The sequence below is a fragment of the Caretta caretta genome, chromosome 15, assembly GCF_965140235.1.
Source record: "Caretta caretta isolate rCarCar2 chromosome 15, rCarCar1.hap1, whole genome shotgun sequence".
NCBI lineage: Eukaryota > Metazoa > Chordata > Testudines > Cheloniidae > Caretta > Caretta caretta.
In genome coordinates this window covers 21,301,631-21,323,011 of record NC_134220.1, presented here as the reverse complement: position 1 = coordinate 21,323,011, position 21,381 = coordinate 21,301,631, and the positions used below count along the sequence as shown (strand labels likewise).

The 21,381-nt window shown below is 44.4% G+C and overlaps 1 protein-coding gene across 1 annotated transcript; it reads left to right on the top strand.

The window, feature by feature from the left end:
• The first annotated feature begins 13,028 nt into the window (after positions 1-13,028).
• Positions 13,029-19,082, top strand: RAN (RAN, member RAS oncogene family). Its single transcript, XM_048821735.2, has 7 exons — positions 13,029-13,182; positions 13,982-14,024; positions 15,092-15,176; positions 15,259-15,384; positions 16,299-16,486; positions 17,235-17,405; positions 17,539-19,082. The coding sequence occupies exons 2-7, from the start codon at positions 13,989-13,991 to the stop codon at positions 17,581-17,583; spliced, it is 651 nt and encodes a 216-aa protein (XP_048677692.1). The 5' UTR covers positions 13,029-13,182; positions 13,982-13,988; the 3' UTR covers positions 17,584-19,082.
• The last annotated feature ends 2,299 nt before the right edge of the window (positions 19,083-21,381 follow it).

Genomic DNA, 21,381 nt, shown 5'->3' with positions numbered 1-21,381 from the left:
CCTTTGCTGGAGGGAGGTTTATCCCTGTTTTGTTGTAACTTTGAAAGTAAGGCTAGAGGGGGTTCCTCTGTGTTTTGTGCATCTTTTGTTACCCCGTAAAGTTATCTTCCAATCTGATTTTACAGAGGGGATTTTTACTTTTTTTTTTTAATAAAATTCTTCTTTTAAGAACTGATTGATTTTTTTTTCCAGTGTCCAAAGATTTAGGGATTTGGGTCTGTGTTCACTTTGTAACCAATTGGTTAGGATATTATTCTCAAGCCTCCCCAGGAAAGGGGGTGTAAAGGGCTTGGGGGGATATTTTGGGGGAACAGGAACCCCAAGTGGTCCTTTCCCTGATTGTTTGTCTAAATCACTTGGTATGGCAACATACTGTTCAAGGACAAGGTGGAATTTTTGCCTTGGGAAAGTTTTTAACCTAAGCTGGTAAAAATAAGATTAGGGGGTCTTGCATGCGGGTCCCCACATCTGTACCCCAGAGTTCAGAGTAGGGAAGGAACCCTGACAACATGGCTAACATCTAACAAGATATAAGTAAACACATACAATCACCTTTATTTTTCTAACAATACAGGTTTGCATTTCAAAGCTCTAGCCTGTCTAACATGGAATGGCCTTAATTACCATTTACATACTTTTCTAACATGTCTCTAAAGGTTGAATCTGGGTTAATTAACCTGTGAGCTGCTTAACCCTTTCTGGCTATGTGTCACGGTTGCACATTCATACCCCTGGCATATCTCGCAACTCCTTTCCACTCCTACAACATTTCTGAGGGGACTTGGTAAATAACTTCACAGGGTATCTTGCTGGTCTTCCCTTTGCCTTGTTGAATAAGACCATTCTCAGCCTCTTAGTCACCCACCTTAGTATATAACATCAACAAGAGTCAGGACAGCCTAAAGTGGATGTAGAGATTATTATCCAACTGACCCCCAGTCACCTCTCCAACACTATACAAGCAAAACTGCAAATCCAAACTGGCAACATAATTTCCCCTCCCCTCCCCTCCAAAGCACAATTGCAAAGCCAAAGAGCCCTCCCCAGGCACTTCCAACCTCTGAGGTTCCCCCAAGCCTGGGAAGACTCTCAGGGAGAGAAAGTCAGAAATTCATATACAAAAAAAGCTACGATAGCCTCTTTGGAATATGAACAATAACCACTCGGGTTTTTTCCGAGTTCCATAGGCATAGCACCTGCAGTGTTCAGACCCTCAAGGAGAGGGCCTGTATCAAAAGCTGGGAAGCTGGCTAACCTGAGGAGGAAAAATTTGACACCTCATGATGAAATGCTTGCAGCTCTCATTTCAGAGTCCCAAGGAAAAATGAGAAAAAAAAAAAAAGAAAGATGGAGGCTGTACCTGACAATGGGGGGGGGGGGGGGGGGGGAAATGGAGCTCTCCCGAGAGATCACTGGAGTGGCCAAAGACAGAGTTACAGTGGCCCAGGACAGCACTGCCATGACAAAAGACAGTGCTGAAAAAGACAGCGATGCAGAGGCAACTTCCTGAGGCAATTCAGAGTCAGAATGCTCTGCTGCAGCACATGCTGCTGTTAGGGCAGAAGGCAATGCAGTGCTGTAAACCAGGACCTAGCCATATTCTGTAGCCTCTGGAAAACACAGGGTACTGGCCACATCAGCAACTCCTTCCTGCTAGATCCCTGTTGCTGTGCTCCCAGAGGCCAATCTTTCCATAGCACTAAGCTCAGGGCAGAGAACAGCTGCCGCTGGGACGGGAGCTCAGCTCTTTAGAGCCATCAAACACCCCCTAATAACTTTGAGCCTTGCCACACAACACCAGAAGGCCCAAAACCAAGAAGCATCAACAGCAAGGCATATACTCACCTGTGACCTGAATGTCCCCTCCCCTTGTTGTGTTCTGCCCTCCACCACATTGCATCACTTTGAGTTTGTTTCATAATTGTTTTAATGGAAGGTTTATTTCTGTTTCCAAATATAAACACATTGTTTCTAAATTTTAATGGTTTTTATTATTAAAGGGTCATCATTACATTTTACACAGAAAATACTCAAAAGTAAAAGCGACAGGTATCGCTGATAATATTACCTCGTTTCCATTTTCTATTGGACACCTTGCTGGTACTTTTCTGCACCTCAGCTTCCCATCCATTGTTAAGGCTTTCACCCTTACTCTCACAAATACAGTGCAATACATAACATGCTGCTGTAATCTTAGGCACTTTTTTCCAGCTACCAACTCATTCTAATCTTCGGCATGTTTTTTCAGCTACTAACCTATTCCACAAACAACACTACCTTTCTTTTAAATGGCCAAATGCACACTCCAGTACCATTCTGCAACTATGACACAGGAGTTAAAACAGTTCCTTTCTTCTGTCCAAATGGCCTGTGAATAGATTCATTAACCAGGGAGTCAGAGGTTAAGATGGATCTCCCAGGATAATTGGAACAATCTCTACACCATTAATGTCCATAGCAATCCTAGGAACAAACAGTCCTTTCTCCTTTAAGGTAAACAGAGCGAAATTCCAAAAGATCCTAGCATCCTGGAGCCTTCCAGATCACCCTGCTTTTACGTCTGCAAAGCTACCACAGTGGTCAACCAGCCCTTGGAACACGCCATAGGCTCCACTCACCCTTACAGCGCTTCTTCCTGGCTGGTCAGGGGATTAGTGCCATCCAGGTCCAGCACCACCTTTATTTACTCTCACTGGAACTCAGCATGTTCCCTCTTCATGATTTAGTTGTTCCCTTTCTTCATGGCTTAGTCCTCTTGCCAGGTTACTATCCATTTCCACCCTTCTGGGGTATCAAGGTCCCACAGGGCAAACCATCCCAGGGAGTCTTCAAATCTATTGATCTGACTGTGCCACTTCCCCAGTGGCTGGTAGGGGGAATCCAGGCCCACCCTCTATTCTGGGTTCTAGCTCAAGGACCCTATAATTAACAGCTAAGGTCTGTAACATCCCAACTTGCTGGTGTTTCTCTGAGCCTTTTCCTATTCCTCCTCTCAGACTTCTGCTCCACCACCCTTCTGGGTAAACCCTTCATTCAGGGCCTGGATCTCCTGGGTTTCCTCCTTTCCCACTCTAATACCCAGAGAGGGGCTGCAGGCTTCCTCACTGCAGCCTCTTTCTTTTCCTGCCATTTATAGTGTAGCAGTCTCAGCATGTGAGGCTATGACCCCTACCTACTTCCATTTTCACATAAGCTAAAAAACCTATATCCTCTCCCCCAGTACTGTATCCTTAAAAAAGCCCAGTACTCCCACTGATCCTTTTGGACAATATTTTTTCCACCTTGAGGCATATCAGTTCTTCATAAAGCATCTCCTTTGTATGTCAGTTTAGATGAGCTATTACCAGCAGGAGAGTGAGTTTGTGTGTGTATGGGGGTGGGGGGGATGTGAGAAAACCTGGATCTATGCAGGAAATAGCCCGACTTGATTATGTAAAGAGTTGTCACTTTGGATGGGCTAGCACCAGCAGGAGAGTGAATTTGTGTGGGGGGGTGGAGGGTGAGAAAACCTGGATTTGTGCTGGAAATGGCCCACCTGTTGATCACTTTAGATAAGCTATTACCAGCAGGACAGTGGGGTGGGAGGAGGTATTGTTTCATATTCTCTGTGTATATATAAAGTCTGCTGCAGTTTCCACGGTATGCATCTGATGAAGTGAGCTGTAGCTCACGAAAGCTCATGCTCAAATAAATTGGTTAGTCTCTAAAGTGCCACAAGTACTCCTTTTCCTTTGTATGTAGTTCTCCCTGCATTGCCACAGCAGCTGCTCAACTGTTTCTTGGATTTTGCATGTATTGCATAACCCAGCTTTATGCTGGTTTAGTAAATATAAGTTACAATTCAGATAACAGTGACCTGTTAGTGCTCTAAATATAGTTACTTCACTTCCTCTATCAAGTACACCATTATCTTCAAGATTAGGACATATTTCATAGAACCTTCAACTTTTTGTCTCAAAAGGTCATTGTTCTTGCCATTCCTTCTTAAGTTCTCTCTTAACCAAACTTTTGAAGTCCTGTTTATTCTGAGAGATCTTTATATCAACCTCCTCATTTTGAGGGCATTTTTTTGCTGTTTTATCTACCATTTCATTGCCTGGTATCCCAACATACACTAGAATCTGTGCTATTACTACATTATACTATCACCATAGTGAAGAACAATATTTCATTGAAGTCATTTTTGCTTTCTGGGGCTACCCCTTTCTGCTGCCAACTTCCTGGCTTTATACTAACCCCACCTGATCCTTCTCAACTGGGCTCCATCATCAGTACGGGTTACTTAGGCCACTTCATTCCCCTAAGGTGTGTCCTATCTGGTAAACTAGCCCTTTCTCAGCCTCATTTACCTTTCCCAGGCTAGCATGGGGTGAACATCCCATCACAGAACACAATGGAGAAATACATCTCTCTGTTTATAAATTCTGAGGGGGTGGAGGAGGAATAATAGGCACATGGGTCCTATCAGTTGCCCCAGTACAGTTTGGGAACGACATGCATGCAAAGCCATCAGTAAACTCCTGAGCGTTACCAAGTTTTAGAATCAGGTGCAACAGTACCTCTTCTGTGGCATCACATACCTGCATGACAATGGCTCCAATAGTTGATCTCCCCTTGCAAACTGGCTGGCTACAGACCAGTAGCATTCGAGGGATGGCCAACTTCTAGATGGCAATGGTAACCGTTTCTCCACAGGTGTGGCGCACCACATGTTGGTCGGCTGCTGCTTCTGCAGCTCCAGGGCTAGTTCGGCACGTATCTCAAAAAAGATTGCCCTTGCCATCCTGAAATTCTCTTGCCACTGCTGGTCATCCCAAGCCTGCAGAACAATTCTTTCCCACCATTTGATGCTGGTTTCCCAACCCCAGAAATGGCACTGCATGGCATGAAGCTGCTCTACAAACTGCTCCTCTAGTATCAGTTGCTTGGTCTGCTCCTCATTTTCTTCATCCTTGTCCTGCTTCCTCTGCCCCACTGAAGCTGCTGCCGCTGCCACCACCACATCTGTTTGGTGCAACCAGCGAAGTCTAATGCCAAATTGTCCAGCTATGAGTGCTGAAATACAACCCAAGCAGCTTCTGCATATTCAGAGTTGCCAGCATTGCAGCTGGAACATTGTTGGGTCGATGCTGGGCAATAGCACTAACCCACTCTGAAAGGAATCATGGGGTAGAGACAGCAGAAACATGGGAATTTTTTTTTCAGTTTGAACCTTTTTGGCTTCTGCTATGCATCCCACAATGCCCAGTGAGAAAATTCCCATAATGCACACTGCTCGGCAGCAAAGCAAAGGATCATCAGATATTCTCCAAGAACACCACATGCTTATTATACAGCAAGCTGCCAGTGTATGTACACAGTGATGCTGTCATGTATCAGGCCTGCAATCTAGTCAGTCTCCAGGTAACCTGAGGAGGGCAGCTAGTAGTAGGCTGCCTAATTGGCTACACTGCATGATTGGTTGGAAGAGTCAGCAGGCCAGCTGTTAAGATCAGCCGCAGCAACAATTTAGTGGCTGGCTGCTCAAAATATTTAATCCAGGACTGTGATAGTGCCTTGTCTTGCCTCGCCTCATTCTAGGTAACCTTGTTTTGACTCTCAGCTCTGATTTGTAACTTCCGACTCTGACCTTGGACTCTGAGGGTATATCTAACTAGCAAAGAAAAACCCATGGCTGACCTATGCCAACTGACTTCGGCTTGTAGGACTTGGGCTAAAAGAACAGGAGTACTTGTGGCACCTTAGAGACTAACAAGTGTATTTGACCATAAGCTTTTGTGGGCTACAGCCCACTTCACTGGATGCATAGAATGGTGCCTTGTAGATATCTAAGCTCAGGCTGGAGCCTGAGCTTTAGGACCCTCCCACTTCACAGGGGCCCCAGCCCAAGCCCAGACATCTACACCAGTGGTTCTCAACCTTTCCAGAGTACTGCACCCCTTTCAAGAGTCTGATTTGTCTTGTGTACCCCCAAGTTTCACCTCACTTAAAAACTACTTGCTTACAGAATCAGACATAATAATACAAAAGCGTCAGCACACTATTACTGAAAAATTGCTTACTTTCTCATTTTTTACCACATAACTATAAAGTACATTGATTGGAATATAAATATTGTACTTACATTTTAGCGTATAGTATACAGAGGAGTATAAACAAGTCAGTGTCTGTATGAAAGTTTAGCGTGTACTGACTTTGCTAGTGCTTTTTATGTAGCCTGTTGTAAAACCAGGCAAACATCTAGATTAGTTGATGTACCCTCTGGAAGATGTCTGTGTAACCCTAATGGAGAATCACTGATCTGCACAACAATGAAACAGCCTGGCAGCCCAAGCCCCACAAGCCTGAGTTGGCTGGCATGGGCCAGCTGTGGGTGTTTAGTTGCTGTGTAAACATATCCTGATTTGGGTTTTGACCCAGTACTCTGATGCCTCATGTCCTGGGTGCTGACAGATGTGAACAACAACAAGACACAGCTGTTCTGTCTGTATACCATTACTGCCAGTTATGTACTGCCAGTTAAAAAAAGTGTGTCAAATGAATCCAGTTTAATCCCTCCCACCCCCAGCATTGATTAAGCCTTTAGCTTCAGTTTTGAAAATCTAACATGTAGGTGCCTTGCTTCCTGATAGACTGCACAGTGATGGATTAGGTACCAGCCTCTTTATACAGTGAAAGGGGAGTGAGGTGGCTAAGACTGGAGTTCATAAAACCTAGCAAGTTTAGCTAGCGGGAAATTCTGAGGAGAGGGGTATCTAAACTCTGGACAGGTAGGAGGTGCCTTCCTCCACTTGAGATTCACATGAGTGAACCCTCACCTATATTTAGATGCCTCAGCCAGCTCAGCTCTTCCCACAAAATGAAGTGGTTTCCTTTTGTTCAGTGGTTATTGCACTCACCCAGGATGTGGGTTTAAATTCCCCCTACCTAATTCGTTGGGCCAGAAAGAGAGCCAGAATGACTCCAGGCCCAGCTCCAATGAATATTTGTAAGTATCTTACACAAAATGGAATAGCTCCAACAGGAGAGAATGAAAATAATCCAACCTATCTTACTTTAAAGCCTGGTGGTTAGGGCATCCTGATGGGAAAACTGGGTTCAAGTCCCTGCTCCAAATCAGAAAGAGTGGGGATTCAAAGCTGAGTCTCCCACATCCCAGGTGAGTGCTCTACCATTAGGCTAGAATGTGTAAGGGAGGGTGTGGCAGCATGTTTTGGGTGATGCCTGATCTAGTAGGTGGCATCTAGTCACACTTATTGGATCAGGCTAGATAGGTGAGAGAACACCTAGGTTAAGGATCTTGCTATGTCTTAGGGCATGTCTACACTTACCGTGGATCGATTTAGCGGGTCTAGTGAAGACCTGCTAAATCGACCACAGATCGCTCTCCCATTGACTCTGGTACTCCACTGAAACAAGAAGCCTAAGGTAAGTCGACGGGAGAGTTTTTCCCGTCAACCCAGTGTGGTGCAGACACCACAATAAGTCGACCTAAGCTATGTAGCTGCAGTTGCGTAACTTAGGTCGACTTAACCCTGTAGTGTAGACCTGCCCCTGAGGGCACTGATTTGCTCAGCAGTGTCAGGATTTAGGCCGCTTTGCACATCCCCGCCAAAAGAAATTTAGGCACCTTTCTTATTGGCAGAAACTTAACTGCTCAGGAAATGTAGGTGCCCCCGAGGGTTAAACATGGGCATGGGAAATTTTGAGGATATAAATTTTGGGACTTAAATCTCTTTGCGGATCTAATGTGGGGACAGATTATCCTACAACTGCCTCCAGCAGGGTTCTCATTCAATCCTCTGAACCATCTAGAATTGGCCATTGTCAGAGACAAAATACTGGCCTAGACAGAGACTGAAGCAGTATGGCACTCTGTATGTTCCTATTCATAGACAAATGGTCTTCCTTTTCCAAATCCACACTACTGTATTTCTCTTCCTCCTCCTCCCCCCCCCCGCCCAATCAGGCTATATCCATACGTAGAGATTCCCAGCTCTCTCAACTTGAAGTAGTGTGCTAACAATAACACAATGTAGCTGGGGTAGCACAGGAGGCATCTTGGGCTAGCAGCCCCGTGTATTTATCTCACTGGACTCCCTGCATATGTACTAGGTTGGCTAGCCCAACCTGCCACCCTGGCTCCACTGCTAATGGTAGCACACGAGAGCTAGTGCAGGTATGTAAGCTGGGAATCACACACCCCAGCTCCAAGTGCAGAGATAGCCTTAAGGAAGCCTTTCGTGCTCTCTAGCTCTCTGTATGTATGACCTGACAAAATGTAATATATATATTTTAATACACCCACAATTTTCTCTCTCTCTCTCTCTTTTATATATATATATATATATATATATATATATATAATCCTAAATCAACACATCTTCTGTGAACTAAGATCCTGAAATGTATTCACGGTATTTCTAAAGCATTTCAGATCACTGAATTAACTCAGAACATCATTCAATGACTCTGTTTGAAGTCAAACAACGTTTACTAATTACTCTGGACCAGTATTTAGAAACTCATAAAATCTGTATTTAACCACCATACAAATAAAGGTACAGACTGAAATGTTTTCTGTATTCTTGTTAAAAGCTGCTATAATGTTCATGCAATTTATTGTTATGGACTTCGGGTATTAAATACTTAGCTCCTACAGGCATACTTAGTTTTAAGGAAGAAAGATGTGACTCAAACGATCATTTGGTACAGGGGAGGAGTGCTTTATAAAGAATTCTGCTGTCCTGAAAGAATTTAAGGTGAAAAAAGCTATGTATACTGAATGTGATTAAAAAAATCTCTAAAACCAATTCCTTCTTGACCTCTAGAAGCAATGAGAAAAACTACTGTAGGGGAACAAGCTCTGTAATTCTTTACCAAAGGAAAACATCAGTAACACTTTGCATTTACAATACCATCTTAAATACATGGAAATGGCAACAAACAGTACAAGGCTTTTAAAACCTTGATCTTAAACTCAGTATACGTTATATGAAAATTATCCACATAGAAAACCAACAATAAATAATAGATTATGTTTAATAGCACAAAGGATCTGAAGCACTTAATAAATTATAGAAATGCTAAAGTGGTGCTATCTCTCAAGTAGGAATATGTCAACTAACTATTGCAAAGAATAGGACAAGGAGAGTATATTTTAGCCAAAGACCTATGGGAAAACCAATACACGTTTAACAAGGTTGCTGTCGGATCTTTGACGATGGGCCTTTTGATGTCCATAATCTCAAGGAAAACCCCTTAAACTACATGGAAGTTAGTTTATGACTGGTAGAACTGATCCTGCTAAGCTTTGAATGTGGGAAATGAGCTGTCTCAAGCCTGGTCTACACCAGGAGTTGAGGTCGAATTTAGCAGCGTTAAATCGATTTAACCCTGCACCCATCCACATGACGAAGCACTTTTTTTGGACTTAAAGGGCTCTTAAAATCAATTTCTTTACTCCACCCCCGACAAGGGGATTAGCGCTGAAATCGGCCTTGCCAGGTCGAATCTGGGGTAGTGTGGACGCAATTTGACAGTATTAGCCTCCGGGAGCTATCCCAGAGTGCTCCATTGTGACCGCTCTGGACAGCACTCTCAACTCAGATGCACTGGCCAGGTAGACAGGAAAAGGCCCGTGAACTTTGAATCTCATTTCCTGTTTGGCCAGCGTGGCAAGCTGCAGGTGAGTGCAGAGCTCATCAGCAGAGGTGACCATGATGGAGTCCCAGAATCACAAAAGAGCTCCAGTATGGACCGAACGGGAGGTATGGGATCTGATCGCTATATGGGGAGAGGAATCCGTGCTATCAGAACTACGATCCAGTTTTCGAAATGCCAAAACATCTTTCAAAATCTCCCAGGACATAAAGGACAGAGGCCATAACAGGGACCCGAAGCAGTGCCACGTGAAACTTAAGGAGCTGAGGCAAGCCTACCAGAAAACCAGAGAGGCAAACGGCCGCTCCAGGTCAGAGCCCCAAACATGCCGCTTCTATGATGAGCTGCATGCCATTTTAGGGGGTTCAGCCAACACTACCCCAACCCTGTGCTTTGACTCCGTCAGTGGAGTGGGAGGTAACACAGAAGCAGGTTTTGGGGACGAGGAAGATAGCTCACAGCAAGCAAGCGGAGAAACCGGTTTTCCCGACAGGAACTGTTTCTGACCCTGGATCTGGAGCCAATACCCCCAAATCCACCTAAGGCTGCCTCCCGGACCTGCCAGGCGGAGAAGGGACTTCTGGTGAGTGTACCTTTTTAAATAGTATACATGGTTTAAAAGCAAGCGTGATTAATGATTAATTTGCCCTGGCATTCGCTGCCAGTACAACTACTGGAAAAGTCTGTTAATGTGTCCGGAGGGGAAATCCTCCAGGGACATCTCCATAAAGCTCTTCTGGATGTACTCCTAAAGCCTTTGCAAAAGGTTTCTGGGAAGGGCAGCCTTATTCCGTCCACCATGGTAGGACACTTTACCACTCCAGGCCAGTAGCACGTAGTCGGGAATCATTGTACAACAAAGCATTGCAGCTTATGTTTGCTGGCATTCAAACAACATCCGTTCTTTATCTCCCTGTGTTATCCTCAGGAGAGTGATATCATTCATGGTCACCTGGTTGAAATAGGGTGCTTTTCTTAAGGGGACATTCAGAGGTGCCCGTTCCCTGCTGTTAGCCATGCCGTGGGGGGAAGCAAAGTGCGACCTTGTAACGAAAGCACATGTGCTACGTATGTAATGTTAACAGCAAGGTTTACCGTGAAAGAGTGTACCCATTGTTCTAGAAAATGTGTCTTTCTAAATACCACTGTCCCTTTTTTTTTCTCCACCACCTGCGTTTCAAGGATCACAGAATCTTCAAATTCCCAGAGGCTAGCGAAGATTAGAAGGCTAAAAAAAACCAGTTGCGATGAAATGTTCTCTGAGCTCATGCTGTCCTCCCACACTGACAGAGCACAGACGAATGCATGGAGGCAGACAATGTCAGAGTGCAGGAAAGCACAACATGAACGCGAGGAGAGGTGGCGGGCTGAAGACAGTAAGTAGTGGGCTGAAGAGAGGGCTGAAGATGATAGGTGGCAGCAGCGTGATGACAGGAGGCAGGATTCAATGCTGAGGCTGCTGGAGGATCAAACTAATATGCTCCAGCATATGGCTGAGCTGCAGGAAAGGCAGCTGGAGCACAGACCGCCGCTACAGCCCCTGTGTAACCAACCGCCCTCCTCCCCAAGTTCCATAGCCTCCTCACCCAGACGCCCAAGAACGCGGTGGGGGGGCCTCCGGCCACCCAGCCACTCCACCCCAGAGGATTGCCCAAGCAACAGAAGGCTGGCATTCAATAAGTTTTAAATTTTTTAAGTTTTAAAGTGCAGTGTGGCCTTGTCTTTCCCTCCTCCCCGACCCCTCCCAGGCTACCTTGGCAGTTATCCCACCATTTGTGTGATGAATTAATAAAGAATGCATGAATGTGAAGCAACAATGACTTTATTGCCTCTGCAAGTGGTGATCAAAGAGGGGAGGGGAGGGTGGTTCACTTACTGGGAAGTAGAGTGAACCAAGGGGATGGGGGTGTTTCATCAAAGAGAAACAAACAGAACTTTCACACAGTACCCTGGCCAGTCATGAAACTGGTTTTCACTGCTTCTCTGATGCGCAGCGCACCCTCCTGTGCTCTTCTAACTGCCCTGGTGTCTGGCTGCGTGTAACCAGCAGCCAGACGATTTGCCTCAACCTCCCACCCCACCATAAAGGTCTCTCCCTTACTCACAGATATTGTGGAGCGCACAGCAAGCAGTAATAACAGTGGGAATATTGGTTTTGCTGAGGTCTAAGTGAATCAATAAACTGCACCAGCGCGCTTTTAAACGTCCAAATGCACATTCTACCACCATTCTGCACTTGCTCAGCCTGCAGTTGAACAGCTCCTGAGTACTGTTCAGGCTGCCTGTGTACGGCTTCATGAGCCATGGCATTAAGGGGTAGGCTGGGTCCCCAAGGATAACTATAGGCATTTCAACATCCCCAACGGTTATTTTCTGGTCTGGGAAGAAAATCCCCTCCTGCCGCTTTTGAAACAGACCAGAGTTCCTGAAGACACGAGCATCATGTACCTTTCCCGGCCATCCCATGTTGATGTTGGTGAAATGTCCCTTGTGATCCACGGGTGCTTGCAGCAGTATTGAAAAGTACCCCTTGCATTTTATGTACTCGCTGGCTTGGTGCTCTGGTGCCAAAATAGGGAAATGGGTTCCATCTATCACCCCACCACAGTTAAGGAATCCCATTGCAGCAAAGCCATCCACTATGACCTGCACATTTCCCAGACTCACTACTCTTGATAGCAGCAGATCTTTGATTGCGTTGGCTACTTGCATCACAGCAGCCCTCACATTAGATTTGCCCACTCCAAATTGATTCCTGAGTGAGCGGTAGCTGCCTGGCATTGCAAGCTTCCACAGGGCTATCGCCACTCGCTTCTCAACTGTGAGGGCTGCTCTCATCTTGGTATTCTTGCGCTTCAGGTCAGGCGAAAGCAAGTCACAAAGTTCCATGAAAGTGCTCTTAAGCATGCGAAAGTTTCTCAAGCACTGGGAAGCGTCCCAGAGCCACAACACTATGCGGTCACACCAGTTTGTGCTTGTTTTCTGGGCCCATTAGCACCATGATGCCCACATTGCTAGAGCCCATGCTTTGCGAGAAGTCTGTGTCCATGTCCTCATCATAAGGCAGGGGCGTGGAGCGGACGAATTAATGGTGGGTGGCGGGTTGCACAGCGCGCGCAAACGGCGCACGCCCGCGTTCTGAGCACGGGCCACGAGCGAGCCCAGGACCAGAGCGAGCGTTCTACGTCACATCGCGTGGGCGGGGCGCGAGCGTCTTGATTCCCGCGTCTCTAGATCCGGAAGAGCGATTGATTCTCTTTTCCCTCTGTGCCGCTAACGTAGCGCTTGCGCGTGGTCTCCCAGCATTCCACCGGCGGTTAGAAAAACGCCTCCGGAAGCGGCGCGCGCTGTCAGAGGGAGGGAACTCACCGTCCACCCCTCCTATCACGTGACGCTAGACCACGCCCTCCTCTCACTGTGTCCGCGCGGCGTCGCACTCCGGGTATTTGAACCGCGCTTCCGCCATCTTTCCAGCGCCTAGTCACTGAGGGGAGCGACACCGAGAGACGTCTCGGGAAGGTAACGGGGCCAGGCCTCCTCCCTTTCCCCGTAGGGCTCGAGGGAAGTGGGTTGGGCTTAGGAAGGGATAGAGGGATGAGCGAGGGCGATGGTAGTCGCCGGTCGCTGCCTAGGAAGGGGGCTGGGGGGGGAGGTGAGGCCTGGCTGGGGGCCGCTCCCGTCTCCTTTCTTTCGCGATGGGGTGTCTGGGCCCGCTCGCCAGATGAGGCGCGGCAGAGGCCTGGCTGGAGGAGCAGAGCAGGAGCCTGATGCGGCCTGGGTACGGGCGGGGGGGGGAAGTGGCGCGCGCTGCTCTGTCATCGTGGCGCTGGGAGGCCGCGAGGCCCGTTGGAGGGGTGGGGGAGCGGCAGGCAGGTTGGGCCCCTCCGGAGTCCCAAGCCCGGGCCGACACTTGATAGGTACCGAGATGGTCTCCCGTGAGCGGCGGGATGGTGGCGCGGAAGGAGGGAACTGGGGCGGGCACCCCCGGGGGCGAGTCCAGGCTCATCTTCCCCGGGGGGCGCCTTGCAGGCCCCGTGGCTCAGTCCCCCCGTATGGAGCCTGGCGAAAGTGGGGTTCAGGCGGCTCCCTCTCTAGGATGGGGGCGGGGGGAAATGCGGCCGCCATTATCGCTCGTTCTCGCGCCCCATGCGGCGCGGCGCTTCCTGTCCCGATGAATGGGGCCGGGACCACGCGGGCAGTTGGCGGGCTGGGAGGAGCCCGGGCCCCTGCGCCGGAGGCGGCCGGTGAGCGCAGCGCAGAGCACCGGGCCCTGCGCTGTCTGGCGGGCTGAGCTCTCATGCTGCCATTTCTCCCGCAGACCCAGCATGGCCGCCCAAGGAGAGCCCCAAGTGCAGTTTAAGGTAAGGAGCTGGCGTTGTGCGGGCAGGTCTGACTCGCTGGTGTTAGGGCAGCCGTGGGTTTGGAGCGGAGGTTTTTACTCTACTTACCATTGTACAGTAAGTTTTCACAGGCTAGGGCCTAGAGTGAATTTCCATTATGCCATGCATGTTAGCTGTTGTTCCTAATTCGAATTGTAGTTTGTTTAAACTTTTTAAATCGTTGTGGTGCACAACATAAAATCTAAGCCGATTATGAATTAAAAGTACTTCCAAATGCTTCCTCTCCCTAGTTCCTTTGTCACTTTTTTGCTCTGAGGTAGTCTCCTAACTTACCCCATTACTTTCCTGTGTTGTGTGGAAATGTCAGATGGCAGGAAAAACTAATTTGAGGTAGTTTGCTGTTTAGTGCAGTGTTATAGCAAGGAGTCTGAGAGAGTGTGTATAAATCTTGGGTGTTTGTGGTTGTCTTCCTATTTTACACAAATTATTTATTATTTAATGTCCTATTAAACACTAGGGAAGGTAAATAGTTTTTTCTTTTCTAAAAACTCAAATACTGTTGCATATTTCTTGGTTTGGACAATGCAAGTCAACTTCATGCTGTGGCTCTAATGTGCTTGTCCAACACTTGTAGTGTTTGAATTACAGGCACTGTAGGAGGGTCTTGTTAACTGATTCAATTTTTTAAAATTGAAATGGTTCTATACAACATTCTAAGAAGATGTTCTTAAAGAACCTGCACTCTAAGGCCAAATCTAGAATGTTCTTTTATCTGGATTTAATAATCTGTAACTGATAGAACCAAATTTAACACTTTTATTTACATTGAAAGCTATATGGTGTTGCATAAGGCAACTTGAAATTGAGGTAATGTCAAAGAATGAAATATATAACAAGCTGGCCATTAACTGCTTTTAGGTAGCTTATAATTAAAAAAACGAAACCATGTAATCCCCCTACATGGAGAAAATTTATAGGATTGGTGTTTTAATTAAAAATTACCTAAAAGTGGTTAATAGGTGACAGTTATTTTATAAAGAGACTTCAAAATGTGTTGGCTTGATTTGTTTTCTGCAATCTTTCAACAGCTTGTCTTGGTTGGCGATGGTGGTACTGGTAAAACAACATTTGTAAAACGTCATTTGACTGGTGAATTTGAAAAGAAGTATGTAGGTATGTTTAAACACTTGGAGAATTCTAGTACTAGTTTCAAATATTACATAAGCAGTTTCTAAATTTAATGTTTTAATTACAGCTACACTGGGTGTTGAAGTCCATCCTCTGGTGTTCCACACCAACAGAGGCCCTATTAAATTTAACGTATGGGACACGGCTGGTCAGGAGAAATTTGGTGGTCTGCGGGATGGTTATTATATTCAGGGTAAGTGTAAAACTGCAGAATATTTACAGTAACTCCCCCATAACTTCACAGGGAGGGGTCAGAAATATGACAATAGTTGTACAAAAAAGAACATCCCACCCTAAGCAAATTGTAGCCATGTCAGCATGAGGAAGTAGTCACACTATTCTGTATATTGTTTTCTAATAATCTGTGGAACTCTCCAGTAAAGTTAAATGGCATAACAAACTAATCAAGAAATCACTTGCCAGACTTAAAGTGCCCCCTTAAAGAGAATTGGAAACTGCATTAAACAGGAGTTTTTCCCTTTAAATTTTTCTAAATTCCTTATGTATTTGACTCAGTTGAGCGTATTTAATTGTTTGCAGAACATCTTTAAAGAGTTTGTCCTCTTACCTGCCTTTAGAAATATGAGAAACAAAGTCTGGCCTCTTCGTTCTTTGAAAAGCTCCTTGGACTAGGGTGGGAGACAAGGTCATCCTGAGATGTACCATAAGCTCTCAAGTAGCTCAAGGCCAGAATAGGTTGTCTGAGACAGGGTTACACCTATTTGAATCATGTTTTTGATAAATATTTGGGCAAATCAAACTTCTTGGGGAAGCCTCTGTGTGTGCCCTATCCACGTAATACCATGGTTTTCAATAGGATTACTTGCATGAATACATTTACTGGGTGCCTTAGTGTTTGTAGGATTGGACCCTAAAATGCGAGCAGGCAAATAATCCTGGGCTGGCCTAAGGAACTCCTATATTCTTTTTGCTTATTAAGCAGGAGGTATCCTGACAGAATTCTTAGGCGGAAAATTAGAAGTGTGAAATAGAGTGGACGGATGGAGGGCTGTACTTACAGGAGGACCACCCATTCATATATCTTTCATCCAGCACTAGTATACATTTCAATAAATAAATAATATGAAAGCTTGAATTATCTTTCAGCTCAGTGTGCCATCATCATGTTTGATGTAACATCAAGAGTTACATACAAGAATGTACCTAACTGGCATAGAGATCTGGTACGAGTATGCGAAAACATCCCTATAGTGTTGTGTGGCAACAAAGTGGATATTAAGGACAGAAAAGTCAAGGCAAAGTCAATTGTCTTCCACAGGAAGAAGAATCTTCAGGTATGATGGCTGTCTGTTTTCAGGAATCTTACGTTTTGATTCTCGTCTATTGACCTAAACAGTACTATTGCAGCCCTTTTATTTTGAAGGTAAAATGCAATGCTGCGCACTTATGCATTTCTCATTACCAATGATAGTTAACTACAAATGCAGTAAAACATCAAATCGCTTCTTTTTTTCCATAAGAACAGAATTGAGGATCTTAACAATTGACTCAGATAGGAGATTAAAGGTGCTATATTCCCTTCATTAGGACTAATATTGACTTCTGCCTGAGATGTAGGACCCTGACCTCAGTCTTGATATAAAGCTCTTCATCATTTAAAGAAGCTGATAACACAGTAAAAAGGGTAACATAACATTCATTAGAATTTGATAAAAATTCAGAGCAGCCAAATGTGAACCTGTTCAGGGTGGACCTCTTCACAAAGCCTTGTGCACTTAAGAAAAATAAAAACAGATTCTTATTAGAATAAAAATCAAGGTTTAGGTCCAGAAATCTGTTGCCTTGATAGACAACTGAAATGTCTTAAATTGCTTTTTTGTTACGGGACTGTTTAGTGGCCTGTTTCTATCGTGTGCCAAACCACTTTAGCTTCCCAAAAATCACTGGGAGTAAAGCAGGTGAAGACCTTGCAGTTGAGATGCTGGTCAGAGCCAAACTTAGCTGTATAACAAGGTCTGACTTTCCAACAGTAGATGTGTTAACATATTTTGTGTGTGTATATATGACCGTTCTCTTTTGCAGTACTATGATATCTCAGCTAAGAGTAACTACAACTTTGAGAAGCCCTTCCTGTGGCTTGCCAGGAAGCTAATTGGAGATCCCAACTTGGAGTTTGTTGCCATGCCTGCTCTTGCACCCCCAGAGGTTGTTATGGACCCAGCATTGGCAGCACAGTATGAGCAAGACTTACAGGTAACTGCTCAAACAAAATGGTACAGAGTTGCAAATGTTTGTCCATTTCTCTAACATTGATGCCTGAGAAATCAACTGCTATAAGGAGTTCAAACTCTATAACTAGTTGTAAATATAATTTTCTCTGTTTCAGATTGCTCAGACCACTGCCCTGCCAGATGAAGATGATGACCTGTAAGGGATGAAGCTGGAGCCCAGCGTCAGAAGTCTAGTTTTATAGGCAACTGTCCTGTGATGTCAGTGGTGCAGCGTGTTTGCCACTTTATTATCTAGCTGAGCAGAACATGTGCTTAATCTTTGGGATGCTGAGAGATGAATGGGCTTCGGAGTGAATGTGGCAGTTTAAAAAAAAAAAAAATTCCTTCATATTTTGGACCTGCATATCTAGCTGTTTTTTTGGACTGCAATTACTTCCCCCTTGAGTTTCAAATCTAACTAAGACTGCTGCAGTCACATCACAGTATTCAGTGGTAAATCTTGTTTGTTACTGTCATTCCCATTCCTTTTTTGTTTAGATCATAATAAAGTTGTATTTCAAATATCTAAACAAGTGAACTTTCATGCATTGCTAGGAGTAATTTAAATGTCTCCTATCCTTGAATAGATGCTAATATAGTATTGAATGTTAATTTGATTTTTCACACTTGGAATACGTATGCAACAAGTAGTAAATTAAAAAGTAATCTAGTAAGCTCTTACAAGCTGCTCGAAGCCTATCTGATTTAAACACTGACTTTTAAAACCTGAAGTGTAACTTAACTAGGGAAAACAAAAGCAGGGAACACCTGAGGGCTTGTCTACAGGTTAAAGTAATGTGTGCTTGGGGGGGATTAGTCTGCATAGACCATGCTTGTGCACACTAAAAGTTCCCTGGTGTACGCAACAGGGAACTTGAAATGTGTACAAGTATGGCTGACATGGGCCAACTACTGCATGTGTTAATATGCTTTTTAAAATCACCACCCCCTTGTGCACATTACTTTACCATGTAGACAGTCCCTGAAGGATTGGCAAGTGTAAATGGATTGAAACAAGTGTAAAATGCAGGTCTAAACCTGTTCCTAATAGCTGGATTTGAAATACAGATACTGCTTGCAGAGATTCTTTTCTAGGAATACAGTACCAAGCTCAACCTCCATGCTGCCTTTTAAAAAAAACAAAAAAAAACAACTAAACAATTGCAAACCAGAACTGAAGATTGATCTATTAAAATGAACTTTGAAATTCAGAGGGCTCCATACTATAGCAACCAGAAACTAGTCCTCAATATACCTGTTTATATTAAGTGATGTACAAATTATAGCAGAGCTAGTGTTCTGCTATAGTTAAGGCTGAGTGTTCCTCAGTGCATACAGTGAAATGGGCTCTTTGCTAAGCATTGTAACTCACTTTCCACTGAAGTTACAATTAGTTAAAACTTGAGTCAAATTCCATGCTTGACTGAACTACATAAGTCTTTACCAAACCACACTGCAAGTTCTAAATTTGAAAATAGCTTATTGCAGCACAGATAGTGGAAAATGTCAACTTTAACACTAAACTTACTGGCACTTATACACACCAAAATGGAAGTTTTTAAGGGAAATAATTTTCAGTAGTGTTCAATTAAGTACATGAATCCATCAGTTTTGTATTTTTGGTTTCTTAATAAAGTGGAGCATTTCATTTATTCCTCAACTTGCATGTTTATGTACATAGTTATTACTGACAATGTTTTTTAAACTTGGATAATACCAACAACCTAAAGCACCCTTGTTACCAGCAACAAGTGGACTGTCATTGTCACATTTCCTTCCAAAAACATTTAGACATGATTAGTCAGATTTCTAATGGTCTAGATTCACTTTGGAAACTAGTTTACAAATAGTTATGGCTTAAGGGGAGGAGCTGAAAAGGTCCTTCACAGGCAGGATTAATGGTAGCCTTTTCATTCTGTATTTAATTTTATCTGCAGTCAAGATACCCAGGTTCTCTTCTAAAGCTTCAGCTGGACTGGTCTTTTCAATAGCAAAGTCTGCTTGAATCAAACAGCCCCTGGACATAGGCTTCTGCCTCATGTATTCTGCCACTAAGGTTTAGGCTATGGCTACAGTTTGAGGTAGGGCTGTGATTTGATTCCTAATTTGAAGAAAAAAGTGCTAGAATTGCACCCTAAACATGAGTGGTCACAGCAGCATGAGCAATGGGATGGGCTAGTTACATGGAATGTGGCTGTCCGAGACCCTACCCCTGCACTTCAGACAACTAGCCCCTTGCACTACTGTGGCTAAACTGCATTTAGCATGGTAGTTCAATCAGAATTAATGCATATTTTGCCTTGAAGTGGCAATCACACCCCCTAAATCAGTGGTCTCCAAGCTGGGGTGAGGCATGGAGGAACATTTAGGGGGGGCATAGCTGGACCTAAGCCACTGCCCATGGCTCTGACCCCAGCTGAGGCCCTGGGTTTGACCTTAACCCTAGCCCTTCTCATGGCTGTGGCCTCAGCTGCAGCTCTGGCTCGTGGAGTGTGGACAGGTTACATTATGGCTAAGTGGGGACCACTGCCCTAAATGAACACTATTCACTACTGCTGCCAGGTTTAACCTCACCGATTAGGTTCTACAACATAGATTTTTGCTTTTAAAGTTCACTAGTTCCTTGCTGGAAATAGATGAATTTCAGTCTTCATGTCTTGTTCCATCAGTACATACAACTAACTTTATGTACTAGTTAGTTTTCAAGTTGGCCCTAGCTGCCTGCCCTTTCTGCCACTCTTCCCCTCCTCCACCAAAGTGGTTTCTTGTCACCACTTTTACCCCTTAATTGTTTTAGCAGGAGAATCCCTAGTAGCCGTGACTTCTTTGTTTTGCATGTATTGTGGCTTCTGCAAAGTAGTGGAGTATAGCTACATCAGGGGTCAGCAACCTTTCAGAAGTGGTGTGCCGAGTCTTCATTTATTCACTCTAATTTAAGGTTTCGTGTGCCAGTACTACATTTTAACTTTTTTAGAAGGTCTCTATAAGTCCATAATATATAACTAAACTATTGTATGTAAAGTAAATAAGGTTTTAAAAATGTTTAAAATTAAAATGCAGAGCCCCTGGACCGCTGGCCAGAACCTGGGCAGTGTGAGTGCCACTGAAAATCAGCATGCGTGCCATAGGTTGCCTACTCCGAGCTACGTTATAGTTTTGTCTGATGTGCACATACTTTAAATGTAAGCTATCCAAAGCTCAAACAGAACGTCATGAAATAATGATTTTTCTAAAATGCCATACACTGGATCTTTCAGTTGCTGGAGTTTGACCTCTAGTGACCTTCCCATTCATCTCTCTCAAATCTATTAGTCTTCCTGGACCTTTTCACTGCAATATCATTTGGCCTAGTAAAGTAGGCTGAAATCTTTCTTGAAGTCTTATTGCAGGTTTTTCAGGTGACTGGAGGATGGTGCTGTAGAATAGCAAAGTTATTCCATGTTTATAGGGCTGAGTTCATGCTCTGTCCACAGCATTTCCAGGGTTGGTTAGACTAGGGACCTGATCTGATCCTGTGTCAATGAGGCCAATATAGTCTTAGTGGGTACCTGCACAATTACAACTTTTGTCAGATTTTTTTCATATACCCTATTGTGATTTGTAAGAAATAAGATTTGTTTTTGCTAATGTTTCAGGATTAGTTTGTGTTCGAGGCCCATTGTCTTGCTAAATTTAAAAGCATGATGAAAGTTTTAACAGTCTTATGATGGCAGCTTGTATATGTTGTTAAAGGGCTTAACTGAGTTATGTTTTAGAGCTTCCAGCTGATAGCATTACTTGAACGTATGCAAACATATAAGAGAAAATTAGGTAGAGCATTTCCTGATCATTCAACACACTCTGTATAACCATGTCTTTAAATCATTCAAATCCACTCATCTCAGCCTGAACTACTGTGGTGCTACCGCCGGATAATATTCTATTCTTCCTATATATATATAGCACCTTTTGTCCTAAAG

Excerpts from the sequence above, each read along its gene's own strand:
- RAN (XM_048821735.2), top strand. The coding sequence starts at position 13,989 with ATGGCCGCCCAAGGAGAGCCCCAAGTGCAGTTTAAG. Across the intron at positions 14,025-15,091 it reads AGCCCCAAGTGCAGTTTAAG|CTTGTCTTGGTTGGCGATGG; the intron begins GTAAGGAGCTGG and ends ATCTTTCAACAG. Across the intron at positions 15,177-15,258 it reads ATTTGAAAAGAAGTATGTAG|CTACACTGGGTGTTGAAGTC; the intron begins GTATGTTTAAAC and ends TTTTAATTACAG.